The sequence below is a fragment of the Monodelphis domestica genome, chromosome 2 (assembly GCF_027887165.1).
Source record: "Monodelphis domestica isolate mMonDom1 chromosome 2, mMonDom1.pri, whole genome shotgun sequence".
Lineage (NCBI taxonomy): Eukaryota > Metazoa > Chordata > Mammalia > Didelphimorphia > Didelphidae > Monodelphis > Monodelphis domestica.
The window spans coordinates 510,261,660-510,286,187 of NC_077228.1; the positions used below are offsets into that span (position 1 = coordinate 510,261,660).

A 24,528-nucleotide genomic window follows, 5' to 3' on the forward strand; every position below is an offset into this window, starting at 1 on the left:
CAGTCATGGACGGACTCCCAAGATAGCTTAAAACAGCCCTTACCTTCCTTCTTAGAATCAGTAATATAGAACAGAATCCGTTCCAAGGCGGAAGAGAGGTAAGGGCTAGGTAATAGGGGTGAAGGGACTTGCCCAGGGTCACCCAGCTGGGAAGTGTCTGAGGCCAGATTTGAACCCAGGACCTCCCCACTCTAGATCTGGCTCTTAATCCACTGGACCACCTACGTGTCCCCCAAGATGCCTTCTAGCATTAGCTCGATGATCTCTCGTGTGTGTGTGTGTTGCGGAAGGAGTTGTGTTTTGGTTTTTTGTTTCCAAAGGCCAAGGGATCCAGGGGTAAATGACCTGGCCATAATGGTGACCCGACGTCAGAGGAGCAACTAATGGGGGCAGTTATACGAGCACATGCTAGATGTGGCTCCAAGAAGAAGGAATCAGATGGGAGACCCGTGTTCAGATCCTGGCTCTGCCGGGAAGACTGCAGGATCCTAACTGGCTTCTCGGTTTCTTCTTTTGTAAAAGGAGGGGTTCGAGGCTTCCCTCTTCTCAGCAGAGGTGGGAGTCTGAGGGGTCACCCCAGGCCACTGTATCAGCTCCTTTTACTGACCCATTTTCTTCACTACAAAGAAACGTTCTGTTCCATGGTGATGGGAGGCAACTTCCACTGGCATCGTATCAGTTGTGCGAAATAAGTGAGAGGGAAACAGAAGTATCAATAAAACTTGCTTAAAAAAATACAGAAGGGGGCAGCTGGGTGGCTTTGTGGATGGAGAGCCAGGCCTAGAGACAGGAGGTCCTGGATTCAAATCTGGCCTCAGACACTTGCCAGCTGGGTGACCCTGGGCAAGTCACTTAACCTCGATGGCCTAATCCTTACTGCTCTTCTGCCCTAAAACCAATACACAGTATTGATTCTAAGGCAGAAGGTGAGGGCTTAAAAAATAAATACAGATAAAGGGATCTGTTTGGTCTGGATAGTACTTGAGAGAGGTGGTACGGAGAATTGGAAGCAGGGACTGTGAAAACAGAGGATCTGAGTTCTGATCTTAGCCCTGCCACTTACTTACATGTATGACCTTGTAGTAGTCACTACACTGTGTTTGATTTTAGTTTCTTCAAAGGAGTTGGCCTAGATCATTTTTATGGTTCATTTCAGATCTGAATCCTATGATCCTGGGATTCTACTGGCCCAGAGCGAAGTTCTATAGATACAGACACACAATTAAACTCTTCCTGCCCTCAGGTTGCTTACAGTCTTTTACAGGGAAGTAACTTCTACATAGACGGTTAAGTACAGAATCTGTACAAAGTAATTTGGGGCCGAAACGTGGCAAAATAGGAGTTTCGGATGGGAGTTCTCTTTTTAGGTCATGGACCCTTTGGCAGTATAGTGAAACCGAGGAATCTCTTTTCAGAATAATGCTGTAAGGTTTAACCCTTACTCTGTCTTAGTGGCAGCTCAAGGACAGGAGGGCAAGGACTGGCCCAGAGCCAACAGCTAGGAGGTACCTGAGGTCCGTTTTAATCCCGGTCCTCCTAACTCCAGGCCTGGTGCTCTATCCACTGTGCTACCTAGTAGTAGTAGTCTCTCGGTAACCGAGATTGTCTGTGCGCTTTCATCTATGATAGATGAGTATGCACAAAGACACTTGTGCCTGAAGGAGATTTAAGCGGAAAAGCTGATGCACAGAGACAGTCCCACTCTCTCGGCGTTGGAAGCCTGGGTCCAGTGGCACGAAAAGTCGTTACACCTGGAGACTTCCTCAGCTGCATTGGATGGCCATGTTGTCCTTTGTGCTCCAACATGCCTTAAGCACTCCACAGTGCTTTGCTGCATCGCCATCTCAGCCGTTGAACCTTCTTGTTGGTTTCTTCTGTCTGTTTGGCCGAAGCAGTCTTCACATGCTGGGTGAGCAAAGCCCTGGTTCACCAGGGGTTGACGTCGACCTGATGGCTACCCTCACAAGGTTTGGCCGGCCTGTCGAAGCCGTTGCCCGGGGTGTGGCCACATGCTAGCAGCTACTGGGAGCCACAAGTGAGAGCTACCTAGATGCTTTTAAATGGATAAAATAAGATGTGTAGGATTACAAAAGAAGCCAGTTATGTATAGATGCAGTTATTGAAATGTTGAAAAATAGAGTTTACCATTTGTAAGTTAAGAATCCTGGTTCTGGTGGTATTGAGCAACAAAGTGTAGGAACAGAAAAGGAAGATGGTGCCAGGGATCTTCCAAGGTCAGAATTTAGAAAGGAACGAATGGAGATAGGACAAGGTGGGAAGGTATTCAGGCAAGAGGACAACATAAAGATGAGCTAGAGGTTATGTATCCTCTGAGGGGACCACTTATATTCGAATTTGCACTATTGGAGGACATAACTATGTAAAACATGGTCATTGGTTCTAGCCCAATGGAAATATGAGCTGTGAATTTTAGTAATGGGATCGCTTCAGCAGTTTCCTTATTTGCACTAATTGGAACATAACCATAGAAGCCAAGATTCTGAATGGAGGAGAGTGGGCCCAGAATAGGAAATGGACTGGGAGTGACCGGAGGTTGGGATTAGAGCAGAATCCAAGAGACACAGAGCAGATAGAAACACAAAATCAAACTCATCCTGTCCTCAGATGACTTACCGTGGTTTAATGGTGGAGTAACTTGTACATGGAGGTTAAATAAGTTCTAATAATAAAAATAAACTCACTGGCCATCCAGTCCAACCCACAATAACATGACAAGTGGTTGTCTTGCCTCTGATTGAAGACCTTCAAGGATAGGGAACCCCTCTTTGGTAGCCCATTTCACTTCCAAATAGCTCTGATCATAAAGTCTTTCTTGACATCAAGCTCACTATTCTCTTCCCCTCTCTCTTCTTTGTAGGATGTTTTAATTTATATTTTAAATGGAATTAAATTTATTTTAAAAAATTATTTATCTTCTGTCTTGGAATCAATACTAAGTTATCAGTTTGGTAAGGGCTAGGCAATGAGGGTTAAGTGGCTTATCCAGGGTCACATATCTAGGAAGTATCCTAACTCAGATTTGATCCCAAGACCTTCAGTCTCCAGACCTGGCTCTGTCCATTGAGCCACCTGTCTATCCCATCATTTAATATCATTTTTAGTTCCAAAGGGTATCTTGGTAACTTCTACCCATGGCTTCTATTCTATCCTCTGAAGCCAAGCAGAACAAGTCTAATCCCCTCTCTACATAACAGACCTTCAGATATTTGAATAGAATGATCATATTGCTCCTAAACCCCTAGTTTTCTTTTTTCCAGGCTGAACATCCCTAGTTCCTTCAACTGAGCATATGATAGAGCCTCAAGACCCTTTTTCTCCATCCTGGTTAGCCTTCTCTGGATGCTCATCAACTTGTCAAGGTCCTTCTTCAGCTGTGGGGCTCTGAAGAGAATGCCAGATTAGTGTGATCAGGGCAGAGCCCAGAAGGGATCACGATCTGCCTCCTTATTCTTGCATGTTCTGCCTTTGAAGAGGCCTTAGGTCCCCTTAGCTCTTTTGGCCGCCATATGCAATCCATGAAAACCTGCACGTCTTTTTCAGACAAACAATTGCCTTCCCATCTTGCACTTGGGAATCTGACTTTTTGAACCCAAATGTAAGACTTTACATGAATTTTGTCTTATTAAATTCAACTCAGGTTTCTAACCTGTGACAGTCTTTTTGGAATCTGATTTTTCTCACCCAGTTTTAGCTCTCCCTCTCAGTGTTGTGTCATCTGCAATTAATTTCCTAAGCATGCCATGCATGCCTTTATCCACAGTCATTGGTAAAAATGAAAAACGGCTCAGAATGAAGCCCAGATCATCCCTCAGGGCATTCCACTGGAGGACACCTGGCAAGTTGGCGTTTAGCGATGGATGATTCTTGTTCCAGTGCCATCACTCTGTGAGTTCTGAAAGGGTCAGAGCATACTATTAGGTAGCCTGAATCCTCTCTGACTATCAAATGGTTCAAAAAAAATCTAGGTTCACTAATTCTAGAGCACTCCCTTCCTTACCAATCAGAAACAGCAATAAGGCAGTGCCCTTGATGAAGTCATAATGACACATTGGGTTTTAGACTTCCTTTTCTAATGGTTCACCAGCCATCTTTATCCATTTCTTTCCCCTTCTCTCTTTCTCTTTTAAACCTTATCTTCTAATTACAATTACATTGATACTAATGATCATTTCCAAAGTAGAAGGATAAAGGCTGGGAAATTAGGGTTAAGTGACTTGCCCAGGGTCACACAGCTAGGACTTCTCCAAGGCCAGATTTGACCTGGCCAGACTCTTATCTACTAAACCATCTAGCTGCCTTCCCCACAGGCATCTTTTAATGGTCTATTATAGAATTTCCCAAGGAATTCAAGTCAGCTTACTGGCCTACAAATTATGTACTGTTCTCTTTCCTCTTTGTAGAAAGTTTTTATTTCTTTTTTGGATTTAATTTAATTTTCAGCTCCTAATTCTTTCCCTCCCACCACCTTCCTTCATCCATTGAGAAGGCAAGAAAAACAAAACCCCCTTGAAGATATGTGGTCATGGGAAAAAAATCCCTGAATTAGCCATACCCCCATCCCCAGAAGTAAGACAGACAGTATGTTATAGCCTGTCCTCTGAGTTCGTCAGGTGGAGAGTGAGTTTCATCCTGAGTCTTTTGGAACTGAGGTCAATCTTTGTTTAGATCATGGCGGTTATGCGGTACAGTGGATAGAGCACTTCGCCTTGAGTCAGGAAGATCAGAGTTCAAGTGCAGCCTCAGATACTAGCTGTGTGATCCTGGGCAAGTCACTTAACCCATTTGCCTCCATTTCCTCATCTGTTAAATGAGCTGGAAAAGGAAACAACAAATCACTCCAGGATCTTTGTTAAGAAAACTCCAAATGGGGTCACAATGAATCAGATAGACCTGAAAATGAAGAATTGTTTTGCTCAGAGTGGCTGTTTTTCACAGTTATCTTTACAATTTAATTATTATTGTATAACTTGTTCTCCTGGTATTTAGTACTGGAGAGCATGCAGGGTCTTCTGAGGGGAACCAAGCTTCTTTGGTTACAAGAAGATAGAAAGAAAAGGAGAGGAAGAGCTATAATAAAGGAAGGGGGAGGACAGAGCAGGATATAAGGAAAGGATGAAATTTCAGGATCTCAGCTCTAGACTTAGATGAAATCTCTGGGACCACTTCATACAACCCCTTCATTTTATAGCAGAACTGTAGGTCTAGGGAAGTGAAAGGACTTGGCCATGGCCACTCTGCTGTTCTGTGAGAGATGGTTTTCAAACATGCCCTCCAATTGTAGGGGTGTGCTCTTTCTAACACCCACTCTAGGTAGCTAGGCATTAGGCAGCAAGAAGTAGTAGCTGACAAAGATTGTTTTGCCCTTAGGCAGTCCTTGATTATGAATAATGAAGACTTGAAGAAGAGGAAGACTTTGCCATTCAGAAGGTAGTGTGGTCCAGTACAAAGTTCTGTGGCCCTGGATTTAGGGGGCCTGGGCTTATCTCTGATATTAGCTGAGTGATTTTGGGCAAACCTCTTCATCTTTTTGGGACTCGTTTTCCTCATCTGTAAAATGAAATAAATGTTTTTTGTTATTCCCATTTTGCAGCTGAAGGAAACTGAGGCAAACAGAGATTACCTGACCTATCCAGGGTTACACAATTATCAAGTGCAGGCTTTTTTTTTATTTGAACATTTTTACCTAATTAATAAATTTAGAAAATTTTCCCATGGTTACATGATTTATGTTTTTTCCCTTCCCTCCTCCCACACCCCTCCTATAGCCAACAAGCAATTCCACTGGGGTTTACATTTGCCATTGATCAAGCCCTATTTCCATATTATTGATATTTGCACTAGGGTGATTGTTTAGAATCTACGTCCCCAATCATATACCCATCAACCCATGTGATCAAGCAGTTGTTTTTCTTCTGTTTCCGCTCCCACAGTTCTTCCTCTGGAGGTAGATGGTGTTCTTTCTCGTGAGTCCCTCAGAATTGTCCTGGGTCATTGCACTGCTGCTAGTAGAGAAGTTCATTACATTTGATTGTGCTACAGTGACTCTGTCTCTGTGTATAATGTTCTCCTGGTTCTGCTCCTTTCACTCTGCATCAATTTCTGGAGGTCGTTCCAGTTCACATGGAATCCCTCCAGTTCATTATTCCTTTCCTCAAGTGCAGGATTTGAATGGGGCAGAGGGGGAAGGCAATCTTTTCTTCTTTCTGAAGCTGGAAAATAGGGATCATTCAAGTCTTGACCTCAGTTCTTATTTTTGAGTAAGCATGTTTAATGTGGTCTTTTGAAATAGTGTGGACTCATGTCATGGAAGTTCTTCCTCTAGTGTGGCTTAAATACAGGAAAAGGACTGCATTGGAGGCAGAAAAACTCTGCTCCCTTGACTGAGGCTAGAGCTCTCCAAATCCCAGGAGCCCCCTTCTTATTCTGTAGGCTAGATCAGGAATCAATCTTAGATCCCAGTTCTGATTGTCAGCTTCCCCACTGCCTCTCATATTCAGGGCCTCTAGGATGTGAAATAACTTGGACATTTTCATTGGACTGGAGATAGAGATATGGAAGAGACCTTAAAGGACACCTTGTACAATCCCTCATTTTACAGATGAGGAAACTGAGGTTTAGACTTGCCTGAAGTCACACAGTTGGTAAGTGGCAGATCTGGGATTCAAACTCAGATCATCTGATTCTACATCTCCCAATCTTTCCATAAGAATTCCACATTCATTTTTGTTTAACAAACAAACAAACAAACAAACTCTTGTTCCTCCTTTATTTCTTACATTAGTGTTGTTTCCCATGACATTCCTCCCTCCTCCCCGCACCCCGGACCCAAGCATTGAACCTTCCCCAGTAGCCAAAAATCACAGTTAGGGAAATCCTACTAGTTTAGTGACTGGGTTTGACCATCTGTCTATACTCCCTCCCCCCTCTCCATGCCAAGAGGACAGAGATTTTAGTATCTCTTTTCTGGGACCCAAATTACTCATAACAGCTCTTCAGAATTTGGCTTCCTCCTACTGTTCTTTTCACTTTCCCCCCCAGGGTTTAACCTAATTAATGCCCCTCTCTCATACCCTGCTGTAGGAAGTACACAATAGATCTGCTAGTTAATGACATCCAGTGGTGCTCATTTCATTCTAAACCTATAGAAATTCCTCACCTCTGATGAGAGCTGGTGGCACCATCTGCCCCAGGAAGTCACATTTCCTTGTTCTGAGCTCTCACGTCCTCTAAGAGTCATTTTCCTCTCTGAGATTGTGGTTATGGCAAGTCATTGCCCTTTTTCTGCTTCTTTTGGCCTGTAGCTGTTCTTATGACAGATACTTTATAAGTGTTTGCTATGGGCTTATTGACTAGTGAGTGGGGGCACTTAGGGGGTGCCTGGTCCCAACTTTGTACTATTGGACATTTCAGATGACACTTCCAAGAAGCACTCATAGGCACCCCTGACTGTTATTTTCTCCCTTGCCTTTATCCTTAAATCGCTTTTCTTCTCCCTTCTGAGTACGCCTAATTAACTTTTTAAAAATGTTTTTTATTGATTTGTTTTTATGTCAGCTTCATTTTTGAATGTATTCTTCCTTCTGCTTAGAGAACTAGCCCCTGTAACAGAATTTAAAAAAAAGCAAGAAAGAGGTGGAAAACAACTACTCAGCAAAAACAGCCAATTCATCAACCATTTATGACAGCGTTTGACATTATACTTCCACAGTTCCCTGTTTCTGCAAAGATGCATTTTCTCAATTCTTCTCTGAGGTTAAGCTCAGCCATTAATTATAATTACAAGCAGGAGATTTGCTGTTTTGTTCTTCCTATTTATGTTGTTGCATGAATTGTAGATTGTTTTCCTAGTTTTGGTGTCTTCCTTCACCCTGCATCAGTTCAGCTATTTTTCAGGCTTCTCTGAATTCTTACTCATCCTTTCTTATGGCATAGTAATATTGCTTTCTGTTCGTGTGCTACAATCGGCTTAGCCATTCCTTAATCAGTGGGTGTTTACTTCATTTTCAGTTGTTTGGTTCCACAAAAAATGCTGCTATAAATATTTTGATAGTTGTGAGACCTTTCCTTCTACCTTTGATGTCCTTGGGATATATAACTATTTGGTTTTCAGATGAAGAAATCAGAGCCCTCTATAGTCATGTGGAAAAAATGCTCTAAATCCCTCTTGATTAGAGAAATGCAATTAAAACAACTCTGAGGTACCACCTCACACCTATCAGATTGACTAATATGGCAGAAAAGGAAGATGATAAATCTTAGGAGGGATGTGGGAAAGTTGGGACGCTGAGGCACTGTTGGTAGATTTGTGATCTAATCCAACCATTCTAAAGAGCAATTGGAACTATGGCCAAAGGGTTCTAAAACTGTGCATATCTTTTGATCCAGCAATAGTACCACTAAGTCTGTATCCCAAAGAGATATATCTATATCTATAGAAATATTGTTTTTAGATATTCACACAATACATATATGTATATATATATATGTATGTGCGTGTATGTATACACACCTATCATTTGGCATCTATATTTGGTGTGTGTATATATAACTATATCTATATCTGTGAGTCAAAGGTATGGACGTTTTAGTCACTTTTAAAGTATAATTTCAAATCATTTTTCAGGATGTTTGAACAGGTTTCATTCATAGGGTATTATTGTGCCTGACTTTCCACAGCCTCTCCAGCATTGACTACTCTCCTACCTTCTGATACCTTTTGACAATTTTAAGAGGAAGAGGTCACACCTCAGAGTTGTTTTGATCTCCATCAATCGATCAATCAGTGCACATTTATTAATTGCCTACTACATTCCAGGTGCTTTGCTGAGTGCTAGATATGCATGTAATTTGTTGGAATTTCCCAGTGGTTTTCTCCTTGGGAATGGGATAGATGTTCCTAAGAGCCCAAACCCTCTTTTGTGGCACTTTGTCAATTCTCTTCCCTCTCTCCCCTCTTATCCTCTTTGCTCCAGATAGCATAGTCAGTTCTCTGCCTAAATTATTGCCATTTCCAGTGTTCTTTCTTCTGTAACTGTAAAGGTTAATTTCTCTGCCAAAGAGCAGTGTCCAGCCTGTCTGGCTCTGCGATCCTTCTGCTTATGTTTTCCTACAAAACAGGACATTCTTTAACAGTTAAGATTTCCTAAAGTTCCTTTGACCCGTTTAAAGTCCTTTTGGGACACACAGCTAGAGGATCTTAGTCCTACCCTAGCCTAAAAACCATCCCTGTTCCCAAACCCAACATTATTGGTGAGAAATGATCCAGAACTTGAAAGTTTGCGGAGCCATTTACAGACATAATGCCTATTTGATCCTTGCAGCAGCAGTTCTGTGAGGTTGGGGTTATTATAGTTATTAATCCCATTTTTCAAAGGAAAGAACCATATCAACCAGCACATCTTGCTTGATCTCTGTATCTACAGGCTCCAGCACATTAATAGGCGCTTAATACGTGCTCATTGATTCCATCAAAGAATAAGTACTTATTAAGCACTTGCTGTGTTCCAGTCACTGGGAAGGATGTAGAAGTGAGGCAGCCCCTGCCCTCAGAGAGTTTACCTTCTCCCAGGAAGCTGTGGAATGTTCACAGATAACAAGGTCTATATGAAAGCTATATTGACATCTCTCAATTCCGCTCCCTCTCTTTTGTATAGATACACAATCAATATACCAAAAGCAGCCGGGTGACTCAGTGGATAGAAAGCCAGGCCTGAAGACAGGAGGTCCTGGGTTCAAATCTGGCCTCAGACACTTCCCAGCTGTGTGACCTTGGGCAAGTCACTTCACCCCATTGCCTAGCCCTTAGCCCTGTTTGGCCTTGGAACCAGTACTTAGTATTGATCCCAAGGGCAGATGGTAAGGGTTTAAAAAAGCAAAACCAAAAAGCCAAACATAAATTACATTGCAATCCTGGGGCAAGGAATCCGCAAAGGCCTGTGGGACGAGGTGTCACTCTTGCCTATGAATTGACCCCTTCCAACTTCAAATAGATGTCGCTCTCCCTGGAACAAATGCATTGCCAGAAGATGTTCACTGAAATGTGCTCTTGGAGGCTCGCTCTTAATTAGGCGGCTAAATGTTTTTCTGACCTTCGTCCTCTTTAACACGCTTGTCGCCCGACCCGGCAGTCCCCGGGGAGAAGCATCAGACCTGGACGGCCTCCCCCCAGGGCCACCGAGGCCAGGCACAGCCTCCTTCCTCGGGTTCTAAGTGGACGCGTCCCCTGGCAGGCTCCAAGGTTTAATTTGATGCCAGGATGTATTTGCTGACCGCCAGACGCAGGCTTTGCTCAAGCAGGCGGGGCAGCGTTCGGCACCAGCGAGCATTTATGAAGCCTCTCCTGTGTACGGGGGCTCAGAGGTCTGAAGTGACTCGCCCCGTCACAGAGCCAGAATGATTTCCCAGGAGTCTCTATTATGCACAGCTTTCTAAAAATTACATTTAAAGGGGCCGCTGGGCAGCTCCGTAGATGGAGCAGCAAGTCTGGAGATGGGAGGTTCTGGGTTCCAATCTGGCCTCAAGCCCTTCCTAGCTGAGTGACTGGGCAAGATATTTAGCCCCCACTGCCTAGCCTTTGCCCTTCTGCCCTAGAATGGATCCTTAGAGAGAAGGCCAGGGTTAAAAAAGAAATGCTGGCACCGTCACTAGCCTGCTCGCTCTACGCTGTCTCTCTGTCCCCTTTTGAACCCTCTTCTGTTCTCTTCTGTGTATTTTCAAGTGTTTTGTTGACGCTCTTTTCTCTGTCGTCCTTGTCTCTACCCCCCACTGCTTCCCCTCCCACTCCGCTAAAGCCGTCCCTCGTAACAAGTCAAGCAGGATGAATTCCTACCTCGGCCATTTGGCATTCTTTCTCCTCTAGGATTCCTCCCCCAAAACTGAAGTCTCTCGTGCATCGTGAGGCTGACGGCCTCATCTTGGTCCACTTTTTTACCCCTATGCTAATCATTCTGGCCACTGGGGTTAAATGACTTGCCCAGGGTCACCCAGTTAGGAAGTGTCTGAGGCCAGATGTGGACCCAGCTCAGCCTGACGTGAGCCTGATCCTGTTCAAACTGATGTGACTTCAGATGCCCTCAGACCTGCCTCTCCCACCCGTAGCCAAACGGATGGAGTCAGGGAGACAAGCTCACGGGTCATGTGAATGTTCAGGGTCGGCAAGATTCTGGCCGGAGGGGGCAGCTGGGGGGCTCAGTGGATGGAGGGGCAGACCTAGAGATGGGAGATCCTGCTGGGTGACCCTGGGCCAGTCACTTGACCTCCATAGCCCAGCCCTTCCTGCGCGTCTACCTTGGTACCAGTACCAAGAATTGATTCTAAGGTGGAAGGTTAAAAAAAAAAAGATTCTGGCCAGAGTCCAATGTGCGTATGAAGACTAGGCTAGAGGAAAAACGAGCAGGAGCACCGATACTCCCTTGGGGTCTCCTCGCTGCCCCCCCTGTTCTCTGGGCGTCTTAGGAAGAGCCGAGATGGAGAAAAAGGGCCTCGTCAGCCAGCCCAGAAGGATTTATGGCTCCAGGTCGCAAAACAGTTTGCTGACGATTTGCTGCGGAGATGTGGCAGCTGGCCTAACGGGGCGCTTCCGGGGCGCCCCGGTGCTCCCCTGCCTCCGGGAGATGAAGGTCGGGCCAGCCGGGGCCTCACTGTCTTTCTGGGTCGGGACTTTCTCCCGGCGGATGGATTTTCATCTCCGTGTTTCCCCGCCCTGAGGAGCAGCCTGTGTCCTGGCCACGTCGGTGATGGATGGGCCCCTTCTTTTAGGAACTGGGTGGGAGGGGAAGGGAAGCCTCCGGTGTTCCCCTGTGATGGGGGACGCCTGCCCGAAGGCAGAGGGGAGAGAGCTCTCCCCTGTGGGACGCCCCCAGCCTCAGTTTACCCCTCACTGATACCCCGAGGACACCGTGGGCAGCCCAGGCTGTACAGGGAGCCTCTCTGCATGCCAGACCTGAGGCCTCCCAGCAGCATCCTTGTGGAGAGCTTTCATGACTTTGCTCCATCATCCCTCTTTCCAGCGACAGATTAGCCACGCCTCCTCGTCCCCGTCTCTCCCTCCACCCCAGCCTGCTCTGGCTGGGTCCTCCCTCAGCTGCACACGGCAGGTCTGGGCTTGAGGGCAATGAGTGCGGCTGGTGCCCGCGCTCCTCCCCCTCCGGCTTCCTTGTGGCATGTGGCTGGACCTCCCTGCTGCTGCCTTGTGTCTGTGGGTCTGATCTCGGCTTCCCTGCTAGTGTGTGTCGATCTTCTGTTATCTTCCTGCATGCAGCCCACATCATCCTGCTGGAAACAGTCAATCCACAAACATTCGCCCGGTCCCCCCAGTGTGGCGGGGAATGTGTTAGAATCAGGAGATACGAATACGAGGATGAAACCTCCCTCAGCGACTACATGGCCCTCATTGAAGCCGGAGCGCTGGAGGTCGGGGCCGTCACGGGCCTCCTTCCTGGGGAGGCCAGTCCGCTTCTCCCCCCTCCAGCCGCAGATGGAGCCGCGGCTCTCACGCATCCTGTGGCAGCCGGTGCCGCTGCTCTCCGAGGAGTCAGAGACTCAGAGTGGGAGGGGCTTCCATGGTGCTTCCTTTCCCTCCATTTTACAGGCCAGGGAAATGGACCCGGATGGTTAGGTGACTTGCTCAAGGTCATGCAGGTGGATAGGAGCCCAGGCGTCTTGCTGCTGAATTGTTGCTTTTGTATCTTACTAAATGAGTGTGGTGTTACCTGACCACTCTGTGCCTTGGCGAGATATATTGGGGTGCAATGGCAGTGGAAGGAACAAATCCCGTATTTTTTTAGGACTACTGCTTTTTAATTTACACATGTTTTGTTTTGTTTTTTGCAGATGGCACGTCGGTACAGTTTCTTTTTAAACCTTCATCTTCTGTCTTTGGATCAATACTGTGTACTGGTTCCAAGGAAGAAGAACCAAAAAGGGGTAGGCAATGGAGATGATGTGACTCACCCAGGGTCACACAGCCAGGAAGTGTCTGAGGCCAGATTTGAACCCAGACCTCCTTCCTGTCTCTAGGCCTGGCTCTCAGTCCATTGAGCCACCCCTCGACACCATTGTAACAATTTTCTTCGGGTACTTTGTGATCCATGTTCTTTCCCTCCCTCTTCCCCAAGAAGGCAGGCGATGCGCTCTAGCTCGTGCATGTACTATCGTATCATATGTATTTCCTCGTTGGTTGCATCGTAAAAGACGCGCGTCACTTACTCCAGACCAAAATTCATGGAGGAAATGAAGTGACAAACGGGTGCTGCCACCTGCAGGCAGGCTCGGGCTGTTGGCGCGGGCAGCGGAGAGCCTTTTTCATCTCGGCGCCCCAGAGCGACTTTGTGACTCCTCCTGTAAAAGAAAACCGAAGATGGGCCATTCTGGCCCTTCCAGATCCTGCCTCGGACAAACCTGACCTCGGTCAAGTCACGTGGCTTCTGTGTCCCTCAGTTTCCTCGTCTGTAAAGTGAGGGGGTTGGCCTGGATGGCACTTACGATTCCTTCTAGTCCAGATTCAGTGAGATGGTGTGTGTAAGGCTCTTAGCCCGGACCTGGCACACAGTAGGTGCTTCATAAACGCTCGTTTCTTTCCCTCGTCCTTACGTCGACTTCCCCGGATCTCCTGGTTTTTAGCCACTGCCCACGCGCCTCCCTGCAGGGTTTGGCTGTCTGTTCCTCCGTGTGCCTGCCTGCCGCAGACCTCCGCACGGCTGCCTCCGAGCCGTCACCAGCCATCGACACTCGCCTGACCTCCGAACGTTGAGGACTCTGGTCGGGAGAGTCTGGTCTGCGGGCCGGTGCCGCTCTGTGTCCACTTCACACTTGAGGCAAGACGCCACCCCACCGTAGCATCAGTTTTCTTCAAAAATGCAGGACGCCAAAGGAAGGGAAGATTTCTCTTTGGTATTCCCCTTGGAATGGAGGGAGACAGCATGACACGGATGATCATACAGGGTGGGGTGTGGCTCAGTGGTTCCGTGGATGGAGAGCCAAGTCTAGAGATGGGAGGTCCTGGGTTCAAATCTGGCCTCAGATACTTCCTAGCTGGGTGACCCTGGGCATGTCACTTAACCCCTGTTGCCTAGTGCTAACCGCTGTTCTTCCTTGGAACTGTAAGACTTGGAATAATATTTCTACCCAGATATATATTTCATGAAGTTTATTGGAAAGGGTAGACAATCATTCCTCTAAGTAACCTGACCACGTGGTGCCTAGCCTGCGCGTCCCCTCCTCCTTCCCTCCCACCTGCCTGCTCTGTTCCTGACTTCTTCCTTCCTCCTCTCTTCTCGCTTCTCCCCCTCACAAGCCCAAAACCTTGACTTTTATTGACGTACCTCATGTAGAGGGACACAAACCTGGCACAACTGTGTTATGTCAGGAATGTTTGATGGACGGGTCAAGCTACTCAAGGGGAGGGGAATGAGCTTCCTTGACACAGAACCAAGGCATGGTAGAAATGCTAAGAGAAAGCAAGAGCTCCTAAAAAAAAAAAAAAGAAAGAAAGAATATTGGCTTTGGAGGTAGATCTGGATTTGAATCTTGTCTCTGCCCTTTTTACCAAGGTGGTCTTGGGCGAGTCATTGAACTTTTGGGGCTCATTTTTCTCTTCTGTGAAATGGAAAGGTTGTATCAGATGAGCCCTTCTGACTCAGGGTCTCTGAGTCCCCTTTCTTCCTCCCTTTTGCGTTCTAGAGACCCCTCCCCTTGTCTGTACTCAAGAGGCCACCAAACTCCAAACAAGCCAAGCTAATGGTGACTCGGTACCAGGCTGGGGGGCCAACCCTGAGCTCTCCCGCTTTCTAGCTGTTGGACCACAAGCAAGCCCCGAAATCTGTCTGAGCCTCATTTGCCTAGAAAATGCCAACCATCAGCGCCGTGGTCCTCCCTCACCGCACCGTAGAGCTTAAGTGAGAGAATGTCAATGAAGTGCTCCCGATAAATGTCAACTCTTGTTAGTATTTTCGATCTCCCCTCCCAGAGCCCTCGGTCAATAAATGGTTGTTGCGTGAATGGATAGATTGATGGGGAAGGAATAAATTAATTTCATGATGCAAATGAACTAATGATGTACAGTGCTTTGTAAATGCTAATGTGTTATATAAATGTCAGCTACTTAAAATATTGATGATGATGATGCCCCTCCAATAAGTATTTTCATTTTATAAGAGAATCCTGTTTAATTCAAAGGAATGAATCTCTAATGGTAGAGTTCCAGCTGTGAATGAGGGAAGATATATGGGGATATGGGCCATTTCCAGGATCCTCCAAGCCATGTCACATGAGCAGCTGCTTCTTACACATGGTACACTGATCAGAACTGGATGTGTCTAGATGCCCAGTGCTCACTCACAACCCATCCAGTGACCTCGTCTCTTTTTCCTCTCTTCTTCCCCCCATACTCTTTCAGATGTGACGAGCAGCTCCTGAGCCCTCAAGCCATGGCCGACACCATCTTTGGCAGTGGGAAGGACCAGTGGGTGTGTCCCAACGATCGACAGCTTGCCCTCCGAGCCAAGTGAGTGCCTTCAGTTCTTCCAGGATCCAAGGGGAGCTTTCCTGGCTTTTCCGTCCTCCTCAGGACACTCCTTTACTAGGATTTCTGCAGCCTGGATCCCCTCCTCTGTGAGATAGCAAGGAAAATCATAATTTGGGGTCCACACGCAGAAATGCGCTGCAGGCAGGGTAAAGTGGCTCTTTGGGGAGAATTGATTGTTCAATTTCTGTCTCAGAAACCGGCAAATGCTACAAAAATGGGGCTTGATATGCTATTTGGGATTGTCTGGATTTAAGAAAGTGACAGAGAAAATGTTAGCAGACTTGAAAGTGTATTTATGGAGAGCCGGTTACTGGTTATCTGTTCAGGGTCGCCCAGCTATTATTGTTATTTCTGACTCTAGGGTCGATTCTCTGTGTCAGGCTGGCTCAAAAGAATAAGAACTGATTTTGACTACGTTTTTTTTTTTTAAACCCTCACCTTCCATCTTGGAGTCAATACTGTGTATTGGCTCCAAGGCAGAAGAGTGGTAAGGGCTAGGCAATGGGAGTCAAGTGACTTGTCCAAGGTCCTACAGCTAGGAAGTGTCTGAGGCCAGATTTGAACCTAGGACCTCCCGTCTCTAGGCCTGACTCTCAATCCACTGAGCTACCCAACTGCCCCCTTGACTAAGTTTTAAGGCTTACCGCCCCACCCCCAGATTATTTTATTTGAGGCTCACAGTGAGACACTATAAGGCAGATATTACCCTACCCTTTTGACACTTGAGAAAGCTAAAATTATAGGTGTAAAGTGACTTGTCTAGGTCCACATAGCTGGTAATCATCAGAGGCAGGATTTAGACACAGGCCTTCTCGATTCCAAATTCAACACCCTTTCCTGCTGGGGATCTAGACAAAACCCCAAACAGTCCAGCATGCTACTGCTTGGAGGGGAATCCAGGGTTCTCAAATGGAGAGAGAATGCAGGGGATTCTTTTTTTTTAAATTAACATTATTTTTTTTATTTGATCAATTTCAAACATTATTCCTTGTTTACAAACATCATTTTCTGTTCCTCCCTCCCCTCCCCTCCCCTCTCCCATAGCCGACGTGCAGTTCCACTGGGTGTTGCATGTGTCCTTGATCAGAACCCATTTCCATGTTGTTGGTGTTTGCACTGGGATGTTCATTTACCGTCTACATCCCATCATATCCCCTCAACCCATGTAGTCAAGTAGTTGTTTTTCTTCTGTGTTTCTATTCCCACAGTTTTTCCTCTGAACATGGATAGTGTTCTTTCTCGTAAATTCCTCCAAGTTGTTCCGTATCACTGCATTGCCACTAATGGAGAAGTCCATTACATTTGATTGTACCACAGTATCAGTCTCTGTGAATACAGTGTTCTCCTGGTTCTGCTCCTCTCACTCTGCATCACTTCTGGGAGGTCATTCCAGTTCACATGGAATCCCTCCAGTTCATTATTCCTTTAGCACAATAGTATTCCATCACCAACATATACCACAATTTGTGCAGCCATTCCCCAATTGAAGGGCATCCCCTCATTTTCCAATTTTTGGCCATTACAAAGAGCACAACTATGAATATTCTTGTACAAGTCTTTTTTCCTTATTATCTCTTTGGAGAACAAACTAAGCAGTGCTATGGCTGGGACAAAGGGCAGACAGTCTTTTAGCGCCCTTTGGGCATAGTTCCAAATTGCCCTCCAGAATGGTTGGATCAATTCACAACTCCACCAGCAATGAATTAATGTCCCGACTTTGCCACATGCCCTCCAGCACTCATTACTTTCCTTTGCTGTCATGTTAGCCAATCTACTAGGTGTGAGGTGGTACCTCAGAGTTGTTTTGATTTGCATCTCTCTAATTAAAAGAGATTTAGAACAGTTTTTCATGTACTTATTAATGGTTTTGATTTCTTTGACTGAAAATTGCCTATTCATGTCCCTTGCCCATTTATCAATTGGAGAATGACTTGATTTTTTTGTACAATTGATTTAGTTCTTTGTAAATTTGTGTAATTAGACCTTTGTCAGAGGTTTTTGTTATGAAGATTGTCTCCCAATTTGTTGCTTCCCTTCTAATTTTGGTTACATTGGTTTTGTTTGTACAAACCCTTTTTAATTTGATGTAATCAAAATTATTGATTTCACATTTTGTGACTCTTTCTAAGTCTTGCTTGGTTTTAAAATCTTTCCCTTCCCAAAGGTCTGACATGTATACTATTCTGTGTTCACATAGTTTACTTAAAGTTTCCTTCTTTATGTTCAAGACATTCACTCATTCTGAGTTTATCTTGGTGTAGGGTGTGAGGTATTGATCCAAGCCTAATCTCTCCCACACTGTCTTCCAATTTTCCCAGCAGTTTTTATCAAATAGTGGACTTTGGTCCCAAAAGCTGGGGTCTTTGGGCTTGTCATAGACTGTCTTGCTGAGGTCACTTACTCCAAGTCTATTCCACTGATCCTCCTTTCTGTCTCTTAGCCAGTACCAAATTGTTTTGATGACCACTGCTTTATAGTATAGTTTGAGATCTGGGACTGCAAGGCCCCCTTCCTTTGTATTTTTTTTCACTGTTTCCCTGGACATCCTTGATTTTTTGTTCTTCCAAATGAACTTTATGTTTTTTTTCTAATCCAGTAAAAAAGTTTTTTTGGAAATTTGATGAGTATGTCAATAAATAAATAGATAAGTTTGGGTAGGATGCTCATTTTTATTATGTTAGCTCATCATACCCATTAGAAGTTGATGTTTTTCCAATTGCTCAGATCTAGTTTTAGTTGTGTGGAGAATGTTTTGTAGTTGTGTTCATATAGTTCCTATATTTGTCTTGGCAGATAGATTCCTAGGTATTTTATATTGTCTAAGGTGATTTTGAATGGAATTTCTCTTCCTAATTCCTGCTGCTGAGGTATGTTGGAGATAAATAGAAATGCTGATGACTTATATGGGTTTATTTTGTATCCTGCAACTTTGGTAAAGTTGTTGATTATTTCCACTAGCTTTTTAGTTGATTCTCTAGGATTTTTTTAGTAGACCATCATATCATCCGTAAAGAGTGATAGCTTGGTCTCTTAATTGCCAATTTTAATACCTTCAATTTCTTTTTCTTCTCTAATTGCTACTACTAGTGTTTCTAGTACAATGTTAAATAACAGAGGTGATATTGGGCATCCTTGTTTCACTACTGATCTTATTGGGAATGCATCTAGTTTATCCCCATTGCAGATTATGTTGGCTAATGGTTTTAGATAGATACCATTTATTATTTTTAGGAAAGACCCTTCTATTCCTATACTTTCTAGTGTTTTCAATAGGAATGGGTGTTGTATTTTATCAAAAGCTTTTTCTGCATCTATTGAGATAATCATGTAATTTTTGTTGGTTTGCTTGTTGATATGGTCAATTATGTGGATGGTTTTCCTGCTATTGAACCATCCTTGCATTCCTGGTATAAATCCCACCTGATCATAGTGAATAACCCTCCTGATCACTTGCTGGAGTCTTTTTGCTAGTATCCTATTTAAGATTTTTGCATCTATGTTCATTAAGGAATTTGGTCTGTAATTTTCTTTCTCTGTTTTTGACCTACCTGGCTTTGGAATCAGTACCATATTTGTGTCATAAAAGGACTTTGGTAGAACTCCCTCTTTGCTTATTATGTCAAATAGTTTGTATAGTATTGGGATTAGCTGTTCTTTGGATGTGTGATAGAATTCACTTTTGAATCCATCAGGCCCTGGTGATTTTTTCTTAGGGAATTCTTTGATGGCCTGTTCAATTTCTTTTTCTGATATGGGATTATTTAAGAATTCTATTTCTCCTTCTGTTAATCTAGGCAATTTATATTTTTGTAAACCTAGATTGGCATATTTATTGTCATATAATTGGGCAAAATAGTTTTTAATGATTGCCTTAATTTCCTCTTCATTGGAGGTGAGCTCTCCCTTTTCATCTATGATACTGTTAATTTGGTTTTCTTCTTTCCTTTTTTTAAAATTAGATTGACCAGTACTTTGTCTATTTTGTTTGTTTTTTCAAAATACCAGCTTCTAGTCTTATTTATTAGTTCAATAGTTCTATCACTTTCAGTTTCGTTAATTTCTCCCTTCATTTTTAGGATCTCTAATTTATTCTTCTGGGTTTTTTAAAATTTGTTCCCTTTCAAGTTTTTTGATTTGCATGTCTAATTCATTGCCCTCTCTAATTTGTTAATATATGAACTCAAGGATATAAATTTTCCCTTGAGAACTGCTTTGGCTGCATCCCATAGAGTTTGAAAGGATGTCTCATCATTGTCATTTTCTTCAATGAAATTATTCATTGTTTCTGTGATTTTTTTTCTCTAACAGATTTTGGAGAATCATATTATTTAATTTCCAATTAATTTTTGATTTGGCTCTCCATGTACCCTTACTGATCATTATTTTATTGCCATATGATCTGAAAAGGTTGCATTTATTATTTCTCCTTTTCTGCATTTGTTTGCCATGTTTTTATGACCTATTATATGGTCAATCTTTGTGAATGTACCATGTGCTACTGAAAAAAAGGTGTATTCCTTTTTGTCCCTATTTATTTTTCTCCATATATCTACTAACTCTAATTTTTCTAAGATTTCATTCACATCTTTTACCTCTTTCTTATTTATTTTTTATTTGATTTATCTAAATTTGATAGTGGTAGGTTCAGGTCTCCCACTAGTATAGTTTTACTATCTATTTACTCCTTCAATTCTACTAGTTTCTCCTTTAGAAATTTGAATGTTATACCATTTGGTGTATATATGTTGATTAGTGATATTTCCTCATTGTCTATACTCCCTTTTATCAGGATGTATTTACCTTCCCTATCCCTTTTAATTAGGTCTATTTTTACTTTGGCTTTGTTAGATATCATGATTGCAACTCCTGCCTTCTTTCTATCAGTTGAGACCCAATAGGTCTTGATCCAACCTTTAATTCTGACCTCATGAGTATCTACCCACCTGAGGTGTTTCTTGTAGACAACATATGGTAGGATTTTGGATTCTAATCCACTCTCCTATTCCTTTATGTATTATGGGTGAGTTCATCCCATTCACGTTCAAAATTATGATTGTCACTTGTGAATTCCCTCACATTTTGATATCCCCTCCTAGTTCTGTCCTTTTTTCTTTTGCTTTATATTCTTTTAAACCAGTGGTTTACTTTTAATCAATCTCCTTAATCCCTTCCCTTGATATGCTTCCCTTTCTGGTCCCTCCCTTTTTGTTCTCTTCTTATTTTTTTAGAGTCTATTAAGTTCCTTCCCCCCTCTCCTTCCCTCCCTTTTTGTACTCCCTCCCCCTGCCCCCCTTAGTTTTCCCTTCTCACTTATCCTGTAGGATAAGATAGAATTCAAGATCCCAATAGATCTAGATGCTCTTCCCTCTCAGAATTGATTTCACTGAGAGTAAGGTTTAAGTATTATGTATTAGCACTCTCTTCCTCTCTTTTTTATAAGAGTATTCTTCCCCTTCCCTTCCCATGTGTATCTTTGTGTGATAAACATTATCCTATTTATTTTATTTCTTCAAGTATCTCTTGGTACCATCTTTGATTCCCCCCAACCCTTTATCTTTTTTTGCATATCATCATATAGCCCTTAATACCCCAGTCTTTTCCTTTGAGTGATTCTTCTAATTACTATAATAATGAATACAATTTTTGAGAGTTACAAATAACATTTCTCTCACATATTAATATATATATATATAAAATTTGATCTAATTGTAGCCCTTAAAGAATAGAGTTTGAATAAAAACTTTTCATGTTTCTCTTGATCTTTGTGTTTGGATATCAAACTTTCCACTTAGCTCTGGTCTTTTCTTTACACATACTTGGAAATCTTCAATTTTGTTCAATGACCATACTTTCCCCTGGAAGTATATAGTCAGTTTTGATGGATAGGTGATCCTTGGTTGAAGACCCAATTCTCTTACCTTTCTGAAAATCATGTTCCAGGTCTTGTGGTCCTTTAGTGTGGAAGCTGCCAGGTCTTATTTGATCCTGATTGGTGCTCCTTGGTATCTGAATTGTCTCTTTTTGTCTTCTTGTAGAATTTTCTCCTTAGCTTTAAAGTTTTGGAATTTGGCAATTACATTCCTGGGAGTTGTCTTTTGGGGATTTAGTGTAGAGGGTGTTCTATGAACTCTTTCAATGTCTATTTTGCCCCCTTGTTCAAGAATATCAAGGCAGTTTTCTTGGATGATTTCTTGTAGTATGATGTCAAGTTTTCTGTTTATTTCTGCCTTTTCAGGTAGACCAGTGATTCTCATATTGTCTCATTGTGATCTGTTTTCTTGATCTGTCATCTTTTCAGTGAGATATTTTATGTTTTCTTCTTTTGTCAGTCTTTTGACTTTGCTCTATTAATTCTTGCTGTTTTGCAAGATCATTGGTTTCCAGTTGCCCCAGTCTGGTCCTTAAGGCCTGGTTTTCTGTTATAATCTTTTGATTTTCTGCTTTAATCTTTTGAATTTCCTTTTCAGTTTGCCTATCCTGCTTTTGTGGCTTCCAGCTGTTTCTCCAATTGGGAATTCTTGTCCCTCAAACTTATTTTCTCTTTGAACTATTTCCCACTTTTCTTGCCAGAAGGCTTCCATCTTTTGGATAAGCTCCAATTTATATTCTTGAAGAGTTTGTGGACAATTTCCATATTTTGAAGGTTTTGGCATTGTTTGAATTTCCTCCTGTATTTCCTTTGTAGCCTGGCTTTTTCCTCCGTAAAAATTTTTGAGGGTCAATGCCTTTTTTTTTTTTGGTGGTGAATGGAGGTTGTGGCTCCTGGGCACAATTTGCTATCACTGTGGGGGATTTTCCTTCCCTTTTTAGTCAGAGATCTGAGTGGGATGGGCAGGCTCTCTGTGTATGGAGTCAGGGAGCAAGGATTTTGCCTGAGGCAAGCTCTCGAATCTCAGTAGCTTCTGCTGTTCGCTACTCTTCTCTGCGCCTCCATGCCAAGCGCACCCATGGTCTGTGCTCCCCAGCCCGCTGGTTTTGCAGATGTAGCTACTCTCAGGGGTAGGTCCTCATTATTTTTTTTAAAAGCCTTACCTTCCATCTTGGGGTCAATATTGTGTATTGGCTCCAAGGCAGAAGAGTGGTAAGGGCTAGGCAATGGGGGTTAAGTGACTTGCCCAGGGTCACACAGCTGGGAAGAGACCAGATTTGAATGTAGGACCTCCCATCTGTAGGCCTGACTCTCAATTCACTGAGCTACCCAGCTTCCCCCTCCTCAGTATTTTTAGTCAGCTCCCAAGGACCTAAAGGTTCCCCTTGCTCCCTCCAGAGGTGTCCCTCACTTACTTGCTGATTCTGGCATGTGCTAGCTTTGCCTCTTGCTCTGTATGTGGGGGGTAAGGGTAGATCAGCTCACATTTGGGTGGGAGGTTTTTTACCCCCTTATAGTGTGGAAATGCCCAAATCCCATGTACCCTCAATGCTGCACCCTACTGTAGAGTCCCTTCATTCTTAGGAAAATGGTTTTTTGGGTCTTTTGAGGTAGTCTATATTGATGGGTCTGAGGAGAGGAAGTGTCCCATGTCTAGACTGCCGCCATGCTTACCCAGAAATCTCAGGAATTCTTAATTAGACAGTATCTCCAAGCCAGGGCCAGGAAGCAGGGGTTTGGTAGAAGATGCAGATTCATCAGTTGTCAGGAGTCAGCAGAAGTCATAGGAAGTGTAGGAGAGCAAGGCCAGGCAGGATTTGGGTACATCTTGGCAGCCAGTTTAGCCCATTTGTTCCCCATCACTCCACCTAGGATTGCTGCCTCAATGAAATCACCCCTGACAACAGGGAATGACAGAGTCCTAGATGGACCTCTGCTGGCTCTCATTTCCCTCCTCCCTCTTCTCTCCATTCTCTCTTTATTCCCTCCTTTTCCTTATTTCCTCTATCTTTGCTTTCTTCTTTTCCTCCTCTGCCTGCCTCTGTTCTCTCTTCCTCTGTCTATTCTCTCTTCATCCCTCCTTTTTTGCTCTACATTTCCCTCTTTTGATTTAATCTTCCTCCCCTTCCCTTCTTCTTCTTTATTCTCTCCCTCTCTCCTTTCCTCTTTTCTCTCTCTTCATCCTTGCCTCTTCCACTCTCTCTCTTTCTCTCTCCTTCTTTCCCTAGCTTTCCCCTTTATCTCCCTTCTCCTCCTCCTTCCTTCTCTCACTTTGTTTATTCCTCCTTTCCCTCTCTCATTTCTCTTTCCCCTCCCTCTTCTTCCTTCCCTCCCTCTTTCCTCCTTTTTCTCCTTCCCTCTTCATTCCTCTTTTCCTCCCTCTCTTCTCCCCCTGCCCCAAATTTGCCTCTCTCTCCTCTCCCTTCCTTCTTCCTGCACCCTAAGGACCAGTTTTATCTGACTTTAGGCTGAAACAAACCTCTTGAATGTGTTCTCTCACCTATTCCAATGTGAGCTCCTTGAGAGCAGGAGCTAGCTCACCTTTTCTCTTTGTGTCCTCAGTGTTTAGCTCTGTACTCTGTGCACAGTAGATGCTTAATCAATGCTTTTGTCATTCATTTCTTCCTTCATTTGTTTACTCCCCTTTTCCTTCTTTCATTGTTCTCTGTCTCCTCCCCCCCCCTCCAAACTCTTCTCTCTCCCCCTCTGTTTAGAGGGAGAGCTGTGGAAGGCTAGCAGGGTTGTGTCCTTGGCCACCTCTCCTGATCCAGAGCCCCGCTCTCCCCAGCTGGGTCTGGTCCCTCCCTCCTCCTCTCTTCCCCTCCTCCAGTTCTCACTCTCTGCAGCAGCCTAGAAAAGCCGCTCACACCTTTTAGAGCTGCAAATGTCTTTTCATCTTGCTCTCTTGGGGTCCGCTGTCTGGTAGGGATGGAAAGTGGTCTCCAGCCATTAGTGCCTGGCACTTCGGTGCCCACCTCCCCCTCGTCAGAACATTATCTCCTCCAGCCAGCCTCCTCAGGCCTGCTTAGCCGGGGGGTCTCAGCACACTTCTGATGGCTCCAATTTACCTTGTCACAGGGACAGGGATTAGATCCTTGGATGCTTTTCAATTCCC

General features: G+C 44.0%; 1 protein-coding gene across 5 annotated transcripts in view; it reads left to right on the forward strand.

Moving 5' to 3' along the window:
- Positions 1-24,528, forward strand: part of RPH3AL (rabphilin 3A like (without C2 domains)) — a 204,073-nt gene that overhangs the window by 24,920 nt on the left and 154,625 nt on the right. For all 5 annotated transcript variants that reach the window (XM_056819597.1, XM_007485742.3, XM_007485739.3 and 2 more), the window contains one exon: positions 15,416-15,523. In XM_056819597.1, the coding sequence (XP_056675575.1) occupies positions 15,447-15,523 (77 nt within the window). In that variant the 5' untranslated portion in view covers positions 15,416-15,446. The remainder of the gene's footprint in view (positions 1-15,415; positions 15,524-24,528) is intronic.